At 48.4% G+C, this 23,805-nt stretch overlaps 5 protein-coding genes across 5 annotated transcripts; 2 read left to right on the forward strand and 3 right to left on the reverse strand.

Annotated features, from left to right (window-relative positions):
• Window positions 1-1,269: 1,269 nt before the first annotated feature.
• On the reverse strand, window positions 1,270-2,734 carry F5J12DRAFT_168812 (uncharacterized protein). Its single transcript, XM_051738214.1, has 6 exons — window positions 2,618-2,734; window positions 2,440-2,560; window positions 2,333-2,388; window positions 2,246-2,279; window positions 2,015-2,190; window positions 1,270-1,965 (listed from the first exon to the last, which is right to left on the reverse strand). The coding sequence occupies exons 1-6, from the start codon at window positions 2,644-2,646 to the stop codon at window positions 1,566-1,568; spliced, it is 816 nt and encodes a 271-aa protein (XP_051598913.1). The 5' UTR covers window positions 2,647-2,734; the 3' UTR covers window positions 1,270-1,565.
• Window positions 2,376-3,962, reverse strand: F5J12DRAFT_168731 (heterokaryon incompatibility protein-domain-containing protein). Its single transcript, XM_051738213.1, has 3 exons — window positions 3,802-3,962; window positions 2,440-3,753; window positions 2,376-2,388 (listed from the first exon to the last, which is right to left on the reverse strand). Exon 2 carries the CDS (start codon window positions 3,740-3,742, stop codon window positions 2,678-2,680), a length of 1,065 nt encoding a protein of 354 aa, XP_051598914.1. The 5' UTR covers window positions 3,743-3,753; window positions 3,802-3,962; the 3' UTR covers window positions 2,376-2,388; window positions 2,440-2,677.
• F5J12DRAFT_168663 (histidine phosphatase superfamily) lies at window positions 3,880-5,474 on the forward strand. Its single transcript, XM_051738212.1, has 10 exons — window positions 3,880-4,040; window positions 4,093-4,149; window positions 4,259-4,400; window positions 4,457-4,488; window positions 4,546-4,556; window positions 4,607-4,650; window positions 4,697-4,887; window positions 4,944-5,151; window positions 5,204-5,287; window positions 5,338-5,474. The coding sequence occupies exons 1-10, from the start codon at window positions 4,017-4,019 to the stop codon at window positions 5,373-5,375; spliced, it is 831 nt and encodes a 276-aa protein (XP_051598915.1). The 5' UTR covers window positions 3,880-4,016; the 3' UTR covers window positions 5,376-5,474.
• Window positions 5,475-18,523: 13,049 nt separating this feature from the next.
• On the reverse strand, window positions 18,524-21,230 carry F5J12DRAFT_839469 (Alpha/Beta hydrolase protein). Its single transcript, XM_051746075.1, has 6 exons — window positions 20,997-21,230; window positions 20,636-20,944; window positions 19,600-20,586; window positions 19,346-19,543; window positions 19,087-19,284; window positions 18,524-19,022 (listed from the first exon to the last, which is right to left on the reverse strand). Exons 1-6 carry the CDS (start codon window positions 21,100-21,102, stop codon window positions 18,613-18,615), a joined length of 2,208 nt encoding a protein of 735 aa, XP_051598916.1. The 5' UTR covers window positions 21,103-21,230; the 3' UTR covers window positions 18,524-18,612.
• On the forward strand, window positions 21,213-23,796 carry F5J12DRAFT_168830 (uncharacterized protein). Its single transcript, XM_051738215.1, has 10 exons — window positions 21,213-21,979; window positions 22,031-22,179; window positions 22,236-22,416; window positions 22,476-22,536; window positions 22,587-22,735; window positions 22,788-22,932; window positions 23,004-23,274; window positions 23,337-23,400; window positions 23,458-23,512; window positions 23,579-23,796. Exons 1-10 carry the CDS (start codon window positions 21,440-21,442, stop codon window positions 23,644-23,646), a joined length of 1,683 nt encoding a protein of 560 aa, XP_051598917.1. The 5' UTR covers window positions 21,213-21,439; the 3' UTR covers window positions 23,647-23,796.
• The last annotated feature ends 9 nt before the right edge of the window (window positions 23,797-23,805 follow it).

Consider the following 23,805-nt stretch of genomic DNA (forward strand, 5'->3'; position numbering starts at 1 on the left):
TTAGTTTCAGTATAGCTGAGGAAACATGAGAGCTGAGTTGGTGAGGGGATAGGTCAGCTTGAGTAGGGAGGCATCACTGGGGATGGAATGGGCTGTGCATTTGCTGGGTTTGACCAGGGTTTGGGTGAGAGGAGACTGGAATTCATAAGTGTCTGAATCAAAAGGGCCAAGGCAAGTGAGTTGAAATCAGTATTGAGGTGCTGGAGTACTAGACACCTGCATTGTGTGTGTACAATATAATAATGGTGCCTTGTTAGCCATGTTGAAAGACCTGAGATTAGGCAGCACTTGCAACATCACCTGTCCTTCCTCCTACAGATATCAGAAGATAGTATTAGTATTCAAAAAAAGCAGTATACATACCAGAACATGACAGCAATCCAAACTCATGGCAGGGGTCAGTAGGATTGTCCAGCCCAACATATATAAAACCTTCATGCTCATTCCTGTAGAGCTTCTGTAGTTTGACCTTGCCAATGAGCAAGGGGCATGCATGCCCAGATCTGAGATCCCATGTGAAGTCTTCTGTGGATGTTCTGATTCATAGATAGTAGAAAGAACTGATCTTCCATACCTGATTACCATTACTCTCAGGCAATTGACTAGACTCATCCCCCAAATCATCTGAGGGAAGTCTTTCAACATCTTTCATGTCAATGAAGATCTTCATGGTCACATGGAGCTTCTTGACCATCTCCTGGTAGTCAACCTCATTGTCAATGTCCATTGCATTGCTTGCACCTTGGCTAATCAAGTAATCTCTGTGTGAGATGATAACAGTAATAAAATGAACTGATGGTTACCTTTTTGTCTGTGGTGGTACAAACTTGAATAGATAACATTTCTTTTCAGAAACCCTGTAGTTATCATACCCATGCTTCTCAAGGATACTCTTCAGAAACTTGAGGTAGTTGCCATCATTCACAACAATAAGAATTTCCTTCATCTTGACAGATTTCCCTTCTTTTGGTGTGGATCCTCTTCCATTTCCCTTCTTCTTGATGGTGGAGTAGACAGTTAGAGCCACAGCAAATGCATGTGGTCTCTCTGAGCTATGAGTAGGAGAAGGTGATGACATAGCAGGGTGCAGTTATCTGGTGGCCACATACTTGCACATATTCTCAGTTGCATTCAGGGTCCTAGTACAGCCACCCCAAATTCTGAAAATGGGTTCTCTGTGCCATTCTGAAAACTGCTGTAATATGCTGATGACTACATGTCCAAGGCATGAGCTTCTAAGCTAGACCTGTTTACATTTGTACTAAGTTCCTTTCACTTTGCATTGAGCAAAACATCAGCCTCTGGGTCATACAAGGTTCCTGCACTTTTTAACTTTCAAACATGACTGAATTGATATGAAAAAATTTGCATGAGACATCAACTCATAGACAATCAGTCAAGAAGGGATGCCCATGTGTGAACTTCTTCACACCCTCCTCCACACATGGGTGTCAGACAACATGAATCCAGGCTTCTCCACTTGATTTTTCATTAGATAATAACCTGGATTGCCCAGAGGGCCAGTGTATTTATATACAAGGGACTGCATGAGTATGGTGACAATGCTACTTCTGGAGCAAAGAAAATCCTTTGAATGCAGTTGTTTCCCTCAAATTGATTCCCTTAACCATCTCCTCTTGAAGCAACAGGGGTTTCCTTGTATCTCCCAGGCTCTCCACAATTGCCCATGCTGACTGTGGAGTATTGACAAACCATTGAGAAGTGGCACCCTCTTGGAGAAGAGCCTTCCAACAGTTTCTCTTTAAAACATCTTCTACTCTGATTGCATATTCTGGGTCCTGAACCCCATCCCACATGGTTGTCACCAGCCGCAACCGATCAATTGCCTTGTCCCCACACATAGACTTTAGAATCTGTGATTTGCACTGCTCACCAGCACATGAGCACTCAACCATTATGTTATGTGTGTAGATCAGGCCAGTGAGCTTCATAGACCCCTGGTATCTGCTCAGGTATTAGTCCTTCAGCTGGAGTAAATGTGTTGCCAGCTCACATGAAGTTCATCAGATTTGATATTCTTTCAAATCCGTGCATGTCAAATGCTGGGGTATCTATGAATATGAAACGTTTGCCCTTGCGGACACATGTATAGGCACTACAATCTGTCATAGAGGCTGCAAGGCTATGTTTGTCATGCTCTGGTGATACCCTAGTGAGTTTGTTGATTATCTGGATCACTTCACCAGTAAGAGTGCACAACATCAATAACTTTCCGTCAACTTACATTGCTCTTTCCGGAACCTGATGCACCTAAGACTCTATTGATAAGGTCATACTGAGCTCAAGAGAACAATTCACTGCTGGTACATACAGGATGATGATGTCACTAGGTCTGATATTCATGAATGGAATCCGTGCAAGCCTACTCTTTGACAACGTCAGTACATGGAGTGCATTTCAAGACAAATCATAACATACTGGTCTGGACAGTGGGCCTCTGATGTTGAGGTCAATGTTATCCCGGTAAGGAAGGAAGACTTTCTCCATTTTGATGGGCACATTTGCATTCCATTCAGATACCATACGACGGCGGAAATACCTAGAGTAATTGGAGTCGGGACCACTTTGCCGCAAGGTGATGGTTATGGGACTCGACCCATCTTGGGTGTCGCAGCATGCCAGCATTGCGGAGAAAAGCTCCGAGACTCCGGAGGAATCACGTTGCAGGAACTAGTGATATAAGAATGCCCTCATTAGTAACATCAAATGTTTTGAAATGCTCCCTCGGCGCCATCTTATGGACTTTGTTCTTCGGGAAGTGCTTTTTAAGAGCGTCTATGAGGGCTTTGTGAGTCATCCGATTTATTTTTGAGCAGTCTCGAAAACGACTAGGCTCGTCTGCAAGGAAGCTGGGAGCCCAACCGCTACCGTCGGCCAATGTCCAGCCCCAGGCAAATACACTTTGGTCGTTGATCGTCCGCATGACCTCCAGCTGCAGACGGAGGAACGCATTCTTCCCCTCCCCATACAACATCGGCATGTGCACACCAAGCAACCCCAGCAACGAATATGCTTGGTCTTCGTCCCTTGTCGTCCTCCGGTTTGCAGCCCATGACATAATTTGCGCTACACTGGGGTGCGTGTCATCTGATTGCCTGAGCCCCTTTCGCAAGACGTCCACCGAAATCTTGGTAATGAGCTCTAGGGTGTCAGCATCGCCTTGCTTGCTACCTATGTACTCCCAATTCTGGTTGAAAAAGTGGACGTTATCAGGAGCAATGAGTTCTTGGAGTGTCCATCCACGTGAGAACCATTTAGGCCAACCGTTGTGGTGAGAGTACTTGTCGTCGCGTTTCGAAGGAAGGGTGCGAGCATCAATGTCATGGAGGAATGCGTAGCAGTGATCCGAGTTTGCATACCACACGTACATGGAGTTGATGGCCTCGGACAGCTCGGCACTGCTCTGCTTGTTGATGCAGCATGTATCCACCCAGAGCCAACTTAGTTCGTCATGCAGCAGCGCCCGCTCGCAGCTCTTATATATTTTCTGGTACCCGCTGCGCTGCCGTATCCTCTCTCTGGCAGTATCGTCGTCCATCTTCGTAAGTCCCTGCATCTCCACATATTGCACTTCATCTTTTTCCTCACCCCAGCAATGAGACAGTATGGCATATGGTGTCTCCTCAAGATTAGCACCATTGACGTCAACCAGAAGCTTGGTATCTTGGTTGATTGTCCCTGAATGAAAGTTGAGGAATGCTTTCACGTCGATCAGGCGCATCGTTCGCGAACCTGTCGAGACATCAGTGCACACCTTCGCAGACGTACTAACTGACACACGTAGCAAGGAAACAAAGCGATAACTAAAGACCTAACACCCTAGCGAGTAGGGGCTAGAGTTATTCGCAGTTCGATCAACCAGTATAGCGAGCAAGGTAACAGCACAGCCAAATCAATTGCCGGCGCCTTTTGCACTACAAATACAGGATCACAACGACATCCTGATTGACCTGAGATAACGCCAACGTGGGCTCTCCAGGCCGAAGCAAGTGTTGATGTCGCCCCACAGAACATACGAGGTTGGCCTTGCTAATCTATTCCCGTTTCAATTCAACCCAAGGAATGTGTTAGACAGTAGTTGGGTACTTTTCGCAGGACGATCCAAAGCCGGCTGCGGGCTGGCTCGATGTACGTGCCACATTTCCCTCCATCACAAGGCGAGCTGATGTGCCAAGCAGCCTGTGAGTCGAACTGCGTATACTAATCTAACGTGTTTAAGCGTTTATATCATTGCTAGCTTCCGCCACGATTCGGCCTCATTGACGGCAGTCCCGAGAGTTGGTACAAGTTCATCGCATCCATCCAGCAACTTAATATCGAGGCGCCGAGTCACGTCCAATACAAAGTCTTCTTTCTCGGAAGGCATGGAGAGGGCTATCGTTAGTCAATACTCTTTCGGGCTACTGTCACACTGATTCCATAACTGGACGTGCAGATAATGTTGCTGAGGCGAAATACGGGAAGAAGGCATGTCTTCCCAGTACTTTGTGCTGCCACATGAGTGATTAATGCGCCGTGGATCAGGCCTGGGATGAGTGAGTACCTTTTCGAAAATCCGTCTTCGCACTTCTACGAGTGGGTGCAGCTACTGGTCTAAGTTGAATGGAGACGGAGAGCTGACGTGGGGTCGTAAGTACCTTGACCTATTGTATCTATAAATATGTCACCTCACTAGCTGATCCCGACCTCACGTCGAGGGGTGAGGGCCAAGCAGACCAGGCAAACGAAGCATGGAAGACAGAAGTCTTGCACGGCCTTCCCTTCCCAGAAAAGCTGTATTGCAGTCCACTCACGCGCACCATACGGACGAGCCAGCGCACTTTTAAGGACATTACTGTTGATGGTCGCAAGACAACTATCGTGGAGGTGACTACATGAATTCGTTTCCCGGGATCTCCATCATTGACGAGAAATATGCTCAGAATATCCGCGAGATAATTGGCGTTCATACCTGCGACAAGAGGAGGACGCGAACATACATCAACCAGACATTTCCGGAATACTCCATTGAGGACGGTTTCGCTGAGGAGGACGAGCTGTGGAGACCTGACGTCAGAGAAACGCTGGCAGATGTCGATGTTCGGGTCAAAGCTGCGTTGGACATGATATTTGAAAATGACAAGGAACAATGTAACGCAATGTTTCCTCTGTGGTTGAAAGGTGACGAGAACCCCATGCATAGTCATTTCCATTACAACGCACGGTGGCTTCTTCGGTTCCTTCTTGCGAGTAACTAACCACCAGCTCGTGTATCTCCCGACTGGAGGTACGTATTTGTACCCCTGCATTATCTCAAGTAGTTGATCCATGCTTTAGGCGTAATGCCGACAGTCGTCAAAGCAACGGCAGAATAATTTCACTCTGAAAAGCCTTATGATACCCTCAAAGTAGAGAAATGTTGAGTGTGTTAGAAGACCAAACTTAGGTTTACAAGAGCAATCTCGGTGGTAGCACAATTGGCACGAGACGTTAGATAAGAAAATGCAAAGTAGAGCAACGATCGAAATCTAGTTTCCTGTGTCTCTAGCTTTCACTTGGTTGATTCAACGTTATTAGCCCCCTCGGCGGCAGCACGTTGGTCGGACGAACGGCGGACGACCCACCTTGTCAGACAGGATCATGCAGGATGGGCGTGGTTCCATAAAACATCGTAAGGCTATGTAAGCCTCCGCAAAGGAAAACCAGAGCGAAGCAAATCGAAAATCGAGTAATGTCAAGCTGTCCCATGGCAGGGTGCAGTCCATACCATAAAGTGTGGGTACCACGAGATAGAATCTTATCCTACAGTCAACACTCGAGGAACGGGCGGCTACTCGCTGAGGCTGGTGCTTCCACTGCACTGTATCAGAAGGCGGGGGCATGTGTCTACCTGGAGTAAGTTGTAGCCGAAACTAGTTGTAGTTATGACGGTCTCGAGACTCGAGCCCCCAGAATCCTTAGTTCGGTCCGCAGTTACGCCTGAATGGCAGGCAAGAGCAGGAGGTGATCAACTTGATAGGAATGGTGTGTGCGCGGTGACTGACGTGGGAACAATTAGGTACGAGCAAGCATATGTGTGAGGATGGCTGGCTTAGGACTCAGTGTGTTCAGATAGGGAAGTGGGTCAACGAGGTGACATTCTCGTTTCATGGGGATTCTTTCCCCTCCGGTAGCTACCTTATATCTACGTCATACATTTGATATCTCGTCTGTTGGGGCATGTCCATCCCCTACTCCTGCCTTTGTATTTTTCACTTTGCTTGTCCCCTTTTTGGGGTTGTGACATATGTCCCACACTCTCTGCGCGTCATTGTTTCCTTATTTGGGTGTGATGGCAGGTTGGTATTTCTACACTCCCCCTCAAGCCAGGGTCATGTCCAAGGCTTCTCTATTATGTTCATGTTTTGGTCTGGTTAATGCTTTAGTGACAGTATCAGCCATCATTTTGAACCATAGGACAGTATTTTAAGTTAATTATTTCTCTCTTCACACAGTCACAAATAAAATGATTTTTGGTGTCAAAGTGTTTTGATCACTGGTGGTACTGTGCATTTTTCATGATCACTAGCACTGACTGATTGTTGCCATAAAGCATTGTAGCTTCTAATTGTGGGTGATCTAGTTCACTCAGTAGGCTTCATAGCCATATGATTTTGTGCATTGCATTTGCCATTGATATGTATTCAGCTTCTGCCATAGAGAGGGCCACATGGCTCTGTTTCTTTGAGTACCATGTGATCACACCTTGGTTGAAGACTGATACATAGCCTGAGATCAATACCTGATCATTGTCATTAGCAAAGTCAGCATCTGAATACATAATTAGTTTATTGTGTTCAGGATGAGCTGGGTTGGCTTTATAGGTAATCCCATGGCTCTTAGTTCCCACTAGATATCTCAATATTCTTTTTGCTGCTGTCCAATGGGACAAATTGGGATTTGCCATGAAGGATGCAAGTCTATTGACCACATATGTTATATCAGGCCTCATGGCCACTGATGCATGCATTAGGTGTCCTATGAGTGTCACATAATTGCTGCTAGGTACACCTTCAGCCTCAGTGTCATGTGGACTTAGCCATGTACCCAGATTGAGTGGAGTTTTGACTGGATTTGCATTGTTCATTCCATATTTTTGTAGTAATCCCTCTATATAGTGTGTCTGGCTGGGGGTGATTGTTCCACTGGTGTGGTTTCATGTGATCTCAATCCCAACTGACTTACTTGGGTCTCTGAGGTCTGTTACCTTGAACATATTTTGTAGTTGTATTTTTAGTTTAGTCATAAGTGAAGAAGTTTGTGGGGTTGCAGAGGGGAACCCAGAGAGGAATCTGTAGGGAACCTCAGTAGTCTGTCAAGCTACTTATATTGAGTATAGTACCTGTAGGGAACTATACAAGTTAGTAAGGGTATTCTATCTATGTAGAAGTGTACTCACCCTCAGTAGTCTGTCAAGGCTACTGAGGGACTAGGTAAATTTTACTAGTGTATGGGTGGGCTCTAACAGCTTATGTAAGCAACATGATCATGTGCCTAAGTCCAAGTAAGGACAGGGGTTGTTTCACTCCAACAATAAGTTTTGCAGTATTGGTGACAAGTACTAGGTCACCTACCCATACCATAATAATCTCAATCATAGTCAAGGTCTTCCTTATGTATACACAGGGATTGGAGTGGAGTCGAGTGAAGCCAACAGTCTGTAATTGGCCACTCAGCTCTTCATTCCACTCTTGTCCAGATTGTTTCAGTCCATACAATGTTTTAATTAATTTGCATAGGCATCTGGTGTCACACACCAAAGGTGTTTGGTGAGGTGGACATGGATGTAGCTGATGAATGGAGGTGAAGACCATAGCCCTCATGCGAAGAAGGACAGCCAGAAATGTCAGCAGTCATCCCTTGCACAAGAACAAGTTGTCAATGCCAAGGAAAAAGGAGGAGGCAAGTTAAGCGCCAATAAAATTCTTAAGCGCCTGTGTACAGCATTCCAGTTTTCGATGTATCTCCACAAATCCTGCAGACACCAAAACCATTCCCACACTCGCTTGTAGTGCTCAGCCACACGATCCTACCTTCCAAGATTGGAAAGGATTTGTGCACTCCACATGTTTCTACAGCACTCCCTCCAAAAGACGCTCATTTCACTAATTCTTCTGATATGGCTGCCTCCACATCAGTCATTTCACTTGTCCCCTTTTCTAGGGACCATGGCTACATATATCTACCAGGAGTTCCTACCAGCTTCCGTCCTGAAGCGTCCTGGTACATCCCACCCTCATCTGCCCCCTCTCAGCCCATCCAGCTTGGACAGCGTGTTCTTTTTGTCAGTATGACCTCCAGGAGGACATTCTTTGGTCACCTCAGGTCTGTCATTCACTTGGAAAAGTCTTATGTGGTTGTTTCAGTCTCTCTGGTCCAAGAAGCATATGGATCCTTCCTCCCTGCCCCCTGCAATGTCTTCATACCAGTCTCATCTGTCATTCTTCCAAAATTGCGACAGCTACAGTATAATCTACTGTTCTCCACTCTCCCTGATTGCATCCATGATGAGTATGATGCACATCTTGCCTCCTTGTTGCAAGATACAGCAGAAGACGCTCCCCCTTCATCCTCTCTTCCAACAGAGCCTCATTCATGAAGTTTTTATTTGCTTCACTGAGAGGATGGTTTGGGGGGGAAAGTTGCGATCCCCTATGCTCCTGTCACCCCACAGACCCCCAAAGCTTGACTCCTGTTGACATCTGACTCACCCTGTCCACTTTTGGATGTACTATATCAGCATCAGATCAGTGCTGCCTCTCTGTCATCCCACTTTGGCCTAGAAGCGATCTCTTCAAGATGTGACATGCACAGCCTCCCCCTAATGTGATTCCAGTGCACTTTCCCAGTTCTTGACATTGCTTGACTCATACTGTGACATTCTGACTGTCTTTGACTCACCTATTGCAAATACTTACCAATCTTTTGACTTTGCTTACTGATTCTTTGCTTTTTGGCTTACTTATCCTTACCAATGCTTACCAATGCTTTCCAAGATGATTACCCATCGCTTACATTCCTTACTCATCAGTTACCAATCACTTACCAAGTGTTTGCACCTTGTTTTCCATAGGCAATGCCCCTGTACTGTATATAAGTCACTGTACTTAGGTAGCAAAAAAAGAGACATCAGAGAGCCCCTCTTGCTCGCAATTTATCATCTCTCAGTAAATCATTCATCAGCTTCGATAGTTGAGACTTTATTAAGGGTCTAGCTATCATCTACTTCGCTTATCATCATCTATCATCCATATACTTCGCTCCAAGCCCTCCCTGAGCTCAGTACAGCTTAGGACATTGAATTAAGTCACCATCCATCCTTCTGTAGGCTGACAGCAGTCTACCCTATCGCTTTCTATCACGTTCTTGCTCCCTCTTTGTCAGGAGCACCCCCAACCCTCAGCACTCATCTTTGAGTGTTGTAGCTTGCAAAAACCCTCCCAAAGAACAGGTTCTACCATCTAGGTACCGCATAGGCACACCACCACTCGCTTTCATTGTCTTTTGTGTTGGTTTTGGTTGGTTTTCACCACTGAACCTCACTTTGACTCACACCAGTTTCATCATTGAAACCCTCAGGCTGCTCCATATATATTTCTTCTTTTAATTTGCCATTTAAATATGCACCCTTCACATCCATTTGTTGGATCTCCCAGTTTTGGGTGTTGGCCAATGATAAGATAAGGCATATTGTTTCTAATCTAATGACCAGGGAATAGGTATCATTGTAATCCATTCCCAGGACCTGGGAATACTCCCTGGTGACTAATCTCAACTTGTATTTTTGGAGTACCCTGTCCCTGTCATATTTTTGGGTAAATACCCATTTATTTGACATGGGCTTGTGCCCTTCTGGTGGATCTACTAATATCCATGTCCATCAGTAAATCACTTTTGCTGGCCAGAGCTGTCCAGAGCTGTCCAGCACTGGACAGATTCCCTAGGACTACCAGCTCACAAAGTGGTCTACTGATGTCCCTTTTTCACACAATTGTTGTAATTCAGCTTCTATGGCTTTTTGCCATTCTGGCCACTCAGGTGAGGCTTTAGCCTCTCATAGTGTCTTGGGGTCACCTTCCCCTAATGTACTTTCATCAAATGCTAAGTACACCCGCACTGCTGAGGAGAGCTCATGATTCTCCAATGTTTGATCATCATTTAGTAATTTGTCCAAATCAGGTAATGGATCATTCAACACATTGTAATCATGTGACATCCAGGCCCTTTTACTTTGCCTCATGGGATTGTCATGTGACTCTATTTGTTTCCATTTTGATTCCACCTTATCACTGATGGTTCTTTCTTCCTCACCTCCAGTGTCTCCCCCTGCAAGTGGCAGGTCTCAAGGAGGTGAGTTGATTTCTGGATGGAATTGATAATTCCTTGAGGTGTGGATTTGTCTTGTATGTGCATCAAAATACTGAACAGCACATGGGCCCTCTAGGAAGCCCACAAATGGGTACATGTGTGATCTCACATCCAGCTTGGAGATCATTTGGTGTTCATCAAGGATCTATACATGCATCCCAAACTATTGCAAGTGCAATATGTTGGGCTCTCACCCATGCCATCCCTTGTATGGTGTTCTATTACAGGTGCATGTCCATGCATGATTGTGCACATAAACTGCATGATTTATGGCTTCACACCACAGGAATTTTGGCATGTCTCTTGCTAGTAGCATTGCCTGTCCTAGCTCTATGATGGTATGATTGAATTGCTCAGCCACACTGTTTTGGGATGGCAAGTATGGTGCCATAGGTTTTAACAATATTCCTTTCTCTTTGCACCATGTTGTCAGCATGTTGTTGATGAATTCAGTTCCATTGTCACATCTGATTCTCTCAGGGGATATCTCTCTTTGTCTTTCCATCATCAACACATATTCTTTGATGCATTCTGTGGCTTCCCCTTTGTGTTTCATGTAGTAGACTGTAGTGTATCTTGTCACATTGTCTATAAATGATATGTAGTATCAATAACCTTGGATGGATGTCATACACAATGGTCCCCATATGTCCATATGAGTTAACTCTCCCAACACCAAGGTTTGTTGTGTTGCCTTGGATGGGTGAGGTTCACATGTCTGTTTAGTGGCAGTGCACACTTCACGATTGAAATCAGGTGAGTTTGGATCAAATTCAAACCCTTTTACTAACTTCTTACAGAACAGGTGGTACAGTCTGCTTATCCCAATATGGCCAAAGCATTTATGCCATGTCTTCCACAAGGTTGTTTTGTCTGTGAGACTGGTTTGCTCACTCCTTGTAGGTATTGTAAATTGTAGTTCATACAAATGATTTTTCTGCTTCCCCAGTGCAATGACATCCCCTGAGGAGTTGTGCAACTTGATCTGGCCTCCTCCACTGATGGAGCAGCCATCTTGTGCATCTAAGTAGCCAATTGAAAATAAGTTATTAGGCAATGACAGCATGTGTAACACATCATGTAGATTGACAGTGACTGTCTGGTCACCTATTTGACTATTCACTGTGACTATGCCATGTCCAGGTATGGCAGCCAGCTTGGTACCTATTCTGGAGACTGTTTTGTCCAGTGGTACTTGTAGGTAGTGAACACTTTGCAATGAGCACAGATATGTGATGTTGTAGCACTATCAGCCAATGACACATACACAGAATAGGTCTCTGATTTGGGGGACTTTGTATCTACACTTTTGGTAGAGGAGCATGCTACATCATCTTTGGAGTCCATATTCTCCACCACATGATGCACCTTATCTGATCATCTGGAGCATTTACTAGACTGCTTCCTAGCCCAATCTCTATCTCAGTCTCTAGATCTCTGTCTTCACCATTTATCTTTGTTATCTGGGTTGGTCCAGCACTCCTGAGTGGTGTGGCTGAACCATTGGCAGTGTCCACATTTGGGTTTGTTCTTGAAGTGGCATTTGGAGGTTCTGTGGTTGGTGCGACCACATATGTCACATGGGCCCAGATGATCAGCCTTACATTTATTGCTCCTGCCACTCTTGGCATAGTACCCACTCTCTCCACCCTCATGCTTGCAGTGTTCCCACAAGGTAGGGAGTGATGACAACAACATGGCCTGGAACTGGGGGTCAGGCATGATGTCACCCATTTCATACAGCCAGTTCTGCAAGTCATGTAGTCTAGTGATATGATCAGGGAGGTCTGTGTCCTCCTGCACCTTGAGGCCATATATCTTGCACCTAATAGCAGTGATGGACTGCTGGCCCTGGGTCTTGTGTACCACATGTAGATTACACCACAACATGGCACTGGTCTCCATCTCTGACTGGGTGTGGATGGTCTGATTGTTAGCAAGATTTGCCATAAGTGTCATGTATGTGTGTTTGTCACATTTACACCAGGCATTCAATTCATCTGGCAGGGTCTTGGACAGTTGTGGGTCATCCCCTGTCACCATCTCATACAGATCTTGGAGCCAAAGTATGGCAGCAATCTTCTTTTTCCATGCTGCCCAGTTATTAGAGGTGAGCTTCTCCATCTTAACTATCTTCATCTCTCCTTCTCATCCTCTCTCTCTGGATCTGGCTCACCCCTTCCCCTTAGACAATGCCATCATCAATGTCAGGGACCCATCAATGGCTGGGTTCAGCCCTATCAGTTGCAATGAGGGGCCTGCAACTGCTGGTGAGTCAACAGGTGAGTCAGGCACTAGCTGACACCATTGGAGCTGCAGGTGAAGACTGCATTGGCTTGCTGGTCTGTGCATTAGGGGGTCCATCCCCTTCAGGTGTCATGTCTTGTAGATTGGCCAGCACCCTTGCTCTCAACATCTCTCTTCTCCCCCTTCTGACAGATAAGCAGGTGGATCTTCTCAGCTCTATGTTGGTGGCTTGGCAACAAGGTTAGTTATGAGCAGGTGGGGCTCATAACCTGATAGGAATGATGTGTGCACAGTGACTGATGTGGGAGCAATTAGGTACAAGCAAGCATATGTGCAAGGATGGCCAGCTTAGGACTCAGTGCATTCAGATAGGGAAGTGGGTCAATGAGGTGACATTCTTGTCTCATGGGGATTCTTTCCCCTGCAGTAGCTACCTTATATCTATGTCATACATTCGATATCTTGTCTGTTGGGGTGCATCCACCCCTACTCCTGCCTTTGTATTTTTCACTTTGCTTGTCCCCTTTTTGGGGTTGTGACATATGTCCCATGCTCTCTGTGCATCATCGTTTCCTTATTTGGGTGTGATGGCAGGTTGGTATTTCTAAATGTACTTAGCACAAAAAATTTGCAGGTGGTGATGCCATGGGAACTTCCTTAAAAGGAAAGGCCGCACTCAGGTGGGTGGGCAGGGAGGGGGTTCAGGCATTCAAGTGGGCCCTGCAGGGCATCACACTGTCAGGGCTCAGGTGGGATGGCTCAGGAGGTGCCAAGGAACTCTGTTCATGTCCTACACATGTTTATCTATGCTCTTAACCAACAAAATTTGCATCAGGAATGGGTTGTAAAGTGCAAAATCCATTGTAAAGTGTGCTAGTGACTTAGCACCGGGAAATTTGCAGCCAGATAAGCAAATTTTCCCAGGCGGGAGGGCGGCCCGTGCCAATTTTTTTGCGAGCACGTGTTCGCACGCGCGCAGCCGAGCCCGAAGTGCAAGCAACACACGCGAGGCGTGTCGCCGTAGGAACTCAACAAGATACGTCTCCCATCGGGGGAGAAAGAAACAAAGTTGACCAAGGTAGTGTGCCCTCGAAGGGCGTTGCCCACCTGTATGCCTTTCTCCACGTCCCAAACTCGGATGGTGTGGTCTGAAGAGCCTGAGACAACATACTTTCCATCCGGTGAAAAAGCCACTGAATCGACCTGCCCAGTGTGCCCTTGGAACGGATTTCCTGTCTGCGCTCCGGCCTGCATGTCCCAGAGTCGAACAATGTGGTCCCGATAGCCTGAGGCGATAAGTGCTCCATCTGGCGAGAACGCTAGAGAGTTAACAGACCAGGCACCTCCGAGTGGTTCACCAATTGGCGCGCCTGTCTGTGTGTCCCAAAGTCGGATCGTACGATCTGATGAACCCGATGCGATACGACTTCCATCTGGAGAGAAGACGACTGAGTAGACTGTCTTGATATGTCCCTGAATCGCGTCGCCCAGCTGCGTGCCAGTTTCCACGTCCCAAAGTCGAACAGTATGGTCGTGGGAGCCAGAAGCGATGCACTTCCCATCTGGCGAGAACGCGATTGACTCGATCGATTTGGTATGTCCACGGAATGCGGTGCCAAATTGCATACCTGTCGCTACGTCCCAAACACGAATTGCATCAACAAAGCAACCCGCAACGAACTTTCCGTTCGGTGAGAACGTAACCGACTTGACCGAGAAGCTGTTCCCTTCGAACGGATTACCCACCAGGGTACCACTTTCTGCATCCCAAAGCCGGATCACGTCGTCATATGAACTTGACACAACGCACTTTCCATCTGGTGAGAACGCAACCGAGCTGACAGACATGCTATGTGTCTTTCCGGTCTGTGCACCTGCTTCTGCATCCCAGAACCGGATGGTGTCGTCGTAGGAGCCAGACGCAAGACGCCTTCCGTCGGGCGAGAACGCGACTGAATTGACTGACGCTGAATGCCCACATAGGGGATTTCCTAACTGGGTACCCATCCCCACATCCCAAAGACGAATCGTATGATCGAACGAGCCTGACACGACGTGTTTCCCATCAGGAAGGAATGCCACTGAGGTAACCGATCCTATGTGTCCAGTAAATGGTGTTCCCAGCTTCCGACCCGTCTCCGAGTCCCAAAGTCGAATAGTGTGATCGTATGAGCCTGAGACGATGCGTTTTCCGTCAGGGGAGAATGCAATAGAGTTGACGGACATGGTATGCCCTCGGAGGGGGCTGCCGACCTGCACACCTCTTTCTGAATCCCAAATGCGAATTGTATGGTCATAGGAACCCGATGCAATTCGTTTGCCGTCGGGCGAGAATGCGACAGAGAAGATTGCTGCGGTATGACCTTGAAGGGGGCTGTCGGCTTGTTCCCCCGTATCTGCGTCCCAAAGGCGAATCACATTGTCATTGGACCCCGACGCAATACGTCGTCCATCTGGCGAGAATGCCAGCGTGTACACCGCATCAAAATGACCACGAAAAGGGTCACCAATCGGAGCACCGTTCTCCGCGTCCCAAATCCGGATCGTGCAATCCGAAGAGCCCGACGCGATGCGCCTTCCATCGGGCGAGAATGCAATTGCGAAGACCGGCTTGGTGTGTCCCCGAAGGGGCTTCCCCACCTGCGTACCTATTTCCGCATCCCAAAACCGGATAGTATCATCCGAGGAAGCCGAGACTACACGTTTTCCATCTGGCGAGAACGCCACGGATTCGACCGATAAATCGTGGCCACGCAATACATGTTGGCTACTGGGCCAATTCTGGTGACGCCCAGTAGCGACTTGAGCAACGTTCGGAAACCGAGCGAGAAACCGCGCTGCAAAAACGGAACTGGTCGGAGAAAATGGCAGTGCAGACAAATACAAGTGTGGGGTGCTTTCGTTGATAAGACTCGCAAAGTTGCAGACAAATTTGCAGGTGTCCCTTAATACTGGAAGGATGTCCTGATAGTCTTCTTTCCCCTACGAGAGCGTAGCCATCATGTTAAAATCCGGAATAGGATCTAGTGTGTCGCATTACGTACCTCCAACCACGCTGTGGTAGCAATGAGAGCCCTATAGGCTTCGCCAATAGATTTTAATAGGCCGAGCGCCTCCAACCAGAAGAGAAGCCGGTCGCCATCCAGAAACTCCTTTAGAGATTGCGCCAGACGCGAGTCGAATTCGGCTTCTCGAAGGTGAGTCGCCCAAAATCGACAGGAATACGAGAGGTGTGGGGAGATATTCTTTTCGACCTTGGCAGCCAAGCCGTCTATCGCTGAATTACGCACATAGGATGTCTCCAGTCCACAGATGTTGAAGCGTAAACTGCTTTGCATAACGTGGAGGGAGGCGGAGGCTAGATTCTTATGGATGTCGCATTTATCGATGAAAAACTGCCCACTCCGCTTTTTCTCCGTCAAGAAGTCGTACAAAGATGCGTGCAAAGGACGAACGGGGATCGAGTGATCAATGATGCCACTGAGCAGTGGGGCCATATAGTCCAGGATAACTTCCACCTGATAGCTACCTTCCTGGCCCGAGAAACTTCGACGCATTGCGTTCAGGGAGTGTATGGGAAGCGGATCCAACGCGTACAGCACTTGCCGCATTACTGAACGGAACCGGCTGAGAGTTCTCTGCTTCGTGATGATGATGTCCTCCAGGACCAGGTTATACATGTCATCCAGAAGTGTCCTTCCCTCCTCAGTGGTATGGGCAATGAGATCATCAAAACGTTCCTTCGCGGTTTCTCCAGCTCCGTGAGACCTGATATATTCGCATGCAAGACGAGCCCACTCAAATAGACCGTCAGACTTCTTTGCGATCTTGTTGACTTCTTCTTGATGTATGCCCTTCTGGCGCTTCAGCTTCTCCGAGACGTACAGCCGGATATCACGTATGGTCGACGTGACAGAGACGTCTTCAAGAGATGTTGCCCTGATGTGCCCGATACTTTGCAACGTGTCCATAATATCTTGCAGAGGCCGTGAGGTCAAAAGTATGCGAAAGTTTGGAGGGAGCTTTCCAGCCTGCGTTGCAAAGACGCTAAGTATCTCCTCCCGCGTGGCTGTTCCACCACCTTCGTCCAGGGCGTCAACAACCATAACGACGTTTCCAACAGCGGGTCCCTTCAGGTTCGACACGGGTTCCAGTATGAACTTCTGCCACTGCTGCATGATATCTTCCGTGTCCCTGAGGGAACGGTTATTCGCAATCATCTCTGCCAGAAGGGGCTTGAGTCGCAGATCGCGATCTGCCAAGTCACGAGCAATGGTCGTGATCAACTTTTTGTGAAGTTCTTCGGCTTGTCGAACATGAGAGAAACAGAAACACGACCCGAGCATCCCGAGATTTTGGGCCTGCAACGCGATGGTATGCGCGATGGAGGACTTTCCCTTGCCAGCTTGCCCATGAAGCCAGAAAACACGCGGGCAAGCAGGGTCCGTATCATTGATCCAGTCAAAGATCTCGCTCAGAATCTCGGCTCTCGTGCCGTCCAAACATGTCTTCATGGTGTTTAGTCCGGCCCCCCCGGCATACGACATGCCCTCCAGGCTGAGATCCTCGCGCATCCTGTGAACGTTGACTTGAATGTCTCGAAGTTCCTTGTCGCGAAAGCGCTGCATGAGCCCATCCAGAGCCGAGTTGTAGCATCCAATCCTAGTACTCGTCTCGGAGAATATGTTCTTCCCAAGTCGCACCCCTGAGTGGAAGTGATTGGTTTGGTCTAATCGTTGAAGAGCCAGGTAACAAATACACACAGAAATTCTTCGTTTCTGAGTACTTCGAGATGAACTGCGCACACTCTTGGACCACTTGGGCTATTTGGGCTAGAGTATCTTTCATGACGTCGAGCTGGGACAACGTATCCTCTTCCATGATGAACTGATACGTTTCACTGACTTTGGAAAGGAGGGCTCGGATGGATGCATCCAGGTTCGCTTGTGATAGAATCAACTATCCGGGAGGTGTAAAACTGGGGAAGACTAGGCAAATTGAAGGCATACCTGAGACGCTGAAGTTAGCGCGCTCAGCGCCATCTGTGCATACGGATGTATCTATAACTTTCTAGTGAGCAGCCTGCAGACCCGCGTGGACGAGATGTGCGAACGTTGGCAATGCTATTGACGACCGTATAAAAGATGCTGAGAGGTGCGAGATATGTGGCGTCTATTGCGCATAGGTCAGACATGGCGGTGTTCGCGTTGTCTACGGCGCCAACTGCAATCTTGGTGGAGCGAAGTGTGACACTCATGGCCGAAAACCCTTCCGCTGCAGCACCAAGGTCGTTCTCTATATGTTGTGTTCCATTCGTGACCTGTGTGTGCAACCCTTCGAGATGAGGGCGGCTCGACGTAGGTATACTATACGTTCAAAACACACCTCATGTCCTGTTCCGAAAGTTCTCTCGCCTTTTGCAAGAGTAGAGGTGCTAGTGATGATACTACTGGCGGGTGCGGATGAATCGCGGAGATGTAGGAAACGCCTCAACGCTGCTCTTCCTTTGGTGAAGAGTTTCACATCCCGAGATGGTGATTTGCTCCCGTGAGAAGATGCCTGAGACTGATATGAGCGTGGTACTATGAGAGCCGTCGTTGAACCATGAACCGGAACACTCACGCTGGTTTCATCAGACGACTTGGGTATCTTGCCAAGTAGTGGACGAGGCATTCAGGTTGGGTTGTAGTTGGTAGTATGACCGTTATGAGACGTGCCATGGCAAAGGGACTTGTCTGCCGTGATGGTCCACACTGCAAGTACTGGAACAACTCACACAGCCCACACGTTCATCAAGCATGCCATCAAGGGCCTGACGGGGCTTGGCTGAGACTTCATATTCGGCCGTATTTGGTTACATCGTTTATCACACGATTGTCCCTGAAATACTTCCGTCAATACACCCCTATTTATTGGTACACGTCTCCCAGGTCTTACACACAAGCCAGCCCCTCCCTTTCAACGGGAAAACCTCGCAAACCAATCCCGCGTAGCCTCAACTGACACCCGCGCAGCTTCGACCCCATCGAGCGGGTGGGACTCCTTCGGAAAGACGAACATCTCCACGGGAGCCTGGTTGCGACCCTTCAGAGCATGATAATATCCCTTCCCTTGACTAGTCGGCACCCTGAGGTCGTCTTCGCCAATTAGGAGCAGCGCTGGCGTGCGCACCCTATCGACATGGGCGATCGGGGAGGAACTGTATAGCTGAGCGAATGTCCCAGGGTTCATGTGTGTGCGCGGACCAAAGGCAACCCCGAACTCGCCATACGCCCAATCTGGAATGTCTGAAGTGGGAAATTCTCCTACGGATATCACTGGGTTTCTTAAGACTGCAGCACTAAACACATCGGGGTATTGGCCGATTACTGAGAATTAGGTATGGGTGGTAAGCAAGAAAATACACAAACACGCATGATACGGGAGACTCACAGTGAGCAGTAATAAATCCACCGTGACTTCCGCCACTTACTACTTGCCTACCTTCTTCTGAAATTCCTAGTTTAATGAGCTCTCTCACTGTCGCGATACAGTCTCCGACATCGAGCTCCCCGCATCGTCCTAGCAAAGCTTGGATATACTTTTCCCCGAACCCCATCGAACCAGTGTAGTTCGGCATCGACACCGTGTCTGATAATATCCACCATGAGATTCCAGACTATGTAGTACGAAATGTGAAAGAATGACGTACAGCCATCCAGAGCGAGTGCAAGGACGGATGGGGTGAATGCCGTGGTACTTGTACCGTGTGGACCTCCGTGAACGACGGTAACACATATAGGTTTTTGACCTTTTGGGGGTTCCTTTGAGAGAATGACCACACTCTCCGTGGGGTATCTGTTCGGAACGGGTATAACACAAGGGGTAAGTTTCTCCAACTCTTGCTGTACTGCAATACGTATCAGTACAAGCTAGTTGTTGGGGCAAGGGCACAGGTCCTCTTACGTTCGGCAGAGAAGACAGGCTCGTCGAGCACTTGGATGTTCGCAAAGGAGCCGTTCTCTATGGTAAGCAAAACGACCTGCGGAGGGGAAGTCGGCGTGCTCCTCGAGCACACCACAGATCCATTTCCATCACTTGAAAGAAGACTCCAATTGTACAAGGATTGTTTGTCATCCTGACCGTCCAGTGCCTTGGTCTCGTCGGAGACATACCCACCATCAAGGGCTACAGATACGACCTTCGTGCGGGAGCGCCAAAGTGATTGCGCAACAACATACGTTTCTTCACCCGATTTCTTGATAAACGGGCTATCTATGAGGCTGTAATCCGTGTACAAGCCAGGAAAGTTATTCGCCTGATCCGGCTCTAAAAGAACTCTGGGTAATCTTTCCGCCAAATCATACGTGTACAGAGAAACAGTGGATGCGTGGGGTCCAAATGTCGGGTTGGAAAGCCATACTAGAGTACAGGGTTTCCTGTCTCCGTCGAACAAGATACGAGGTGATCGGTTAGATCTGCCAGGTATCTCGATTTTGTTGGCAGCACAGTATGTAGTGTTGGCGTTGGATTGGTCGGTCAACGAAAGCTCCCAAATGCTCGAAGGTCTGTTGAAACAGGATTTGATACCGAGGATCCTCCCGTCCGCTGTTTGCTCGTATCCCGTTGCGAAGATCTGTGTTTCTGTCGCGAAAGAAGCTTGTCCAAAGACCACTGGGGTAGCGGGAGACTGTACAAGAGATAAGGACACCAAGGACAAGTCTTTCTTCGGAACTCTCCCTTCGAAATTTGCAGCGTCCGATGAGGGTTCGCGCCAACGAAAAATATACAAAGTAGGCCGCTTTTTGGTATAAAGTCCCTCTCCGAAGTTAGGATTGAAGCGGAAGGTGGGGTATGGGTCGTCCCCAAGGTTGTCCACCGACTCTGGATTGGCCTCTGCAGTGTAGAGTAGGGCAGTTTCCGATGGAGAGAAAGAAAGCGACTTGAAGTAATCTAGAAGTCTTCCGTTCATAAGTGTGAATATGAGTAGGTAGAGTGTTACCATCTGGATGGAATGGACCGTGCCGCTTGGTGACCTCGAGCGATGCCTCGAGTCTCGAGTCTGCCCATATTTCTACAAATCGTTTCTTCACACCGTTACTCGGTTCAGCTATCTCGCGCAATATCGCCTGACGTTTCTTTGAAGGGGATAAAACAGATGCTTGCACGTCAGATGCATCTTGGTAGACTGTGCTAGACACAAGGGTCCAATCGACAGGTTGAGATTCTGGTCTGGTCAAAGTAAAGGTTTTCGATATCGATCGTTTGGTGTCCCTTTCATGGTCGCGAACCGAGTACGAGACGCGAATGACTTTGGGAGGTGATCGTGAAGACTATGCATCAGATCACGGATCGTACCGTACCTGCAGTGGTTGAATTGCTCGCGACGAATTGAGCAGATGTAGGGATTGGAATTTCTGCCAGCTCCGTGTAGAAGCGAGCCACACCACCGTATTCCAGGGTAGACATCCTGGCAAGCCTACTAAGAGATCTGACTGCCGAGTGCCGACGCCGATCTGGAAGCGATGGGAAAGGATTATCTAATGCTGTGCCAGAGCAGAGTGTGCTGAGGGGGCGACGCGCCAACCAACAACATGTCAAAATTCAAAAGGTTCAAAGTTCGAAATATCCGAGTGGAAAAAAAAAGTAAAAAGAGGCAGACAGAGAGCTGAGAAATGGCGAGACGGACACCTGAGACGTTCCTTTTTAGGCAACCTCCACCGCAACAACTCCCCAATCCCCCCCGTCTCAGATACGCTCTCTGGTAATTAAGTACTACACTGACTCGTCGTCGTCGTCAGCGGTAATGCCTGAGGACGTCGAAATGTCGGATGTAAATCAGTCCCCACGCAGCAAATCAGCCTCCGAATTTTTAGAACCTCCCCCGCCAGCGCTACACAACAACGGGCCTATCTCTGCCCCAAAGGATGTTATCTCCCTCAGCAGTCGCGACAATTCCGTCGAACCCGTCACCGACGGCGGCCCTGACCCTCGCAGAGTCGTCAGCGACCCCGACAAGCCACCGCCCTCCAAAAGAATTAAAACTTCTTCCCAATCAGCACCTGTTTCTGCTGCGGGCACAGGCTCCACAAAACCAAAGTCGACCAAAACCTCCAAGCCACGCTCCCGCTCCCCAACGCCCCCTCCACCAAGACAACCACTGCTCCAGACAATCCGTCTCCAGGTCAACTTAGGCGGACCCGAACACTATGATGTCAACATCGGAAACTTGGCCAAAGCCAGTGGCCAACGACCCTCCTCTCCTCCACCACAGACACAAGCTCAAGCACAAGATACTTCAGACAGCGAAGATGAGGGAGCAGACCGTCCCAAAGCTAAGAAGAAGGTTGGCGCTGTTTTCCTTTTGACGAATCCACCTGACCGACCGCATTTGTAGAAGAAGCATATCGCATCAGAATATTACGACGTCACCGACCCTTTCATCGACGACTCGGAACTCAACATCGACAACCGAACGCACTTTGCTCAGACAAAGCAACAGGGGTTCTACGTCTCGAGCGGCGAGGTCGCACTGATGAGGGATAGGTGCGTGGCTGGCTTTCGTCATATCCACCAGGCTCATTCATTACTTACCCCTGTAGCCGGTCACCTAAGAAACCCAAGTCGAAGAAACCTCCCGTATCGGAGGCGGGTCCCAGCAAACATGAGGACGGGACAAAGGACCGTCCTATCAGCGTTCTGGGTGACACTAAGGTTGAAAAGCGACCGAAGAGCTACACTGTCATCGACGATGGCGGCAGGAAACGCAAAGTGATTGACATCGTCCGTAATTCCTTCACTCTACCCTTGTCATGACGTTCAACATCATCCTTCCTCGTTAGCCCGAATTCCACCCCGAACTACAAGCTTCGCTCGAAGGTCTCAAGGATTTCATCGCCAAAGGTCTGTCACCTGCACCACCCTGCAGTGCAGTCTTTCTCACGCTGTACCAGAGGACTGGAGTGTCCGCGGGAAGTTCCCGCCGGGTCTCAAACCCATACTTGCCGACGTCGCTCTAAAGGCTATCCATCTCGGGGAGTATGACGACGACTTCTTCAACCTCATGCCCAACCTCTTCCCATATAATCGCTTCACGATGATGGTCAGTCTTTGCATTACTCCTAACATATAGTCGATCCTGACATCTCTCATAGAAACTCATCAAGCGAATGGTGTTCCCAGATCACTATAGTCTCCTGACGGCGAGGCAGGACGAGCTACTTGAGCAACTCGCTCAGCTCACTAAAGAGGGCTTTCCAAAGGCACAGGAGGAGTGGGAGAAGAGCGTCGCTGCATGGTGTGAGCATTTTCATCTTTGGAGTTACTCCTTTCCGGGCACTCATGCTGACCTCTCCCGGCCTTGCTCTCAGACCGACGGCACGAGAAGACGAAGACTGCCGAACCAGAGGCAGGGGGTGCATCTACCCCAAGTGTGACCGATACGGCCCCGCACGAAGACGGGGGTGCGGCTAGTGGTACTGAAGGCAACGAACTCGAGAACGCGCCGGGAACTGGCAAAGAATCCACGCGGGACGCTCATCCACCTGCGAAGAAGTACAGACTCACCGAACAGATGAGGTCGATAATATGGCAGCTCGTCATGCTCAGTAATGAATGTTGTCGGTTGGACAACGAGAAGAGGTATGTGGACATACGCGCGTCTCCTGTCACCAATAGCTTATCTGGGTTATCATCGTCTACAGCGAATTGGAAGCTAGTGGACACCAAGTCAGCGAACAAGGTTTAAGGAAGGTGCTTTATCAACGAGTGAGTGAATACTTCTCTCAGTGGATCCATTCCTTGTTACTCACCTGTGTCTCGTAGATCGTAGCAGCCTTTCCCAGCGGCTGGCTCAACTCTGGTCAGATATCAAGGGAAGGTTCGTCTTCCACATTGCGCCTCCACCCGTTTCTGCGTCGATTCTCAAAGACTTGTGTGTTCACAGTGAGTGCAATGAAGAAAAAGTTCGAGAGAGATAATCCTATGGCAGCGGAAACGGATCTGGATGCATGAATCTTCTCCCAAGGACGTACGGACATCTCTTAAACTCGCCTCATTGCCAGTCTCTCTTCTCTTCTTTATGACGATCGTCGTTTTGTTACCCTACATTATTGCGCTACATGATTCGTATTTTTCATCTTTCTCTCCATTCCCTACCCTTTTTTTAACTAT

Source organism: Pisolithus orientalis (genome assembly GCF_024613125.1).
Source record: "Pisolithus orientalis strain OTSU chromosome Unknown F5J12scaffold_19, whole genome shotgun sequence".
In the NCBI taxonomy this organism is placed as follows: Eukaryota; Fungi; Basidiomycota; class Agaricomycetes; order Boletales; family Pisolithaceae; genus Pisolithus; species Pisolithus orientalis.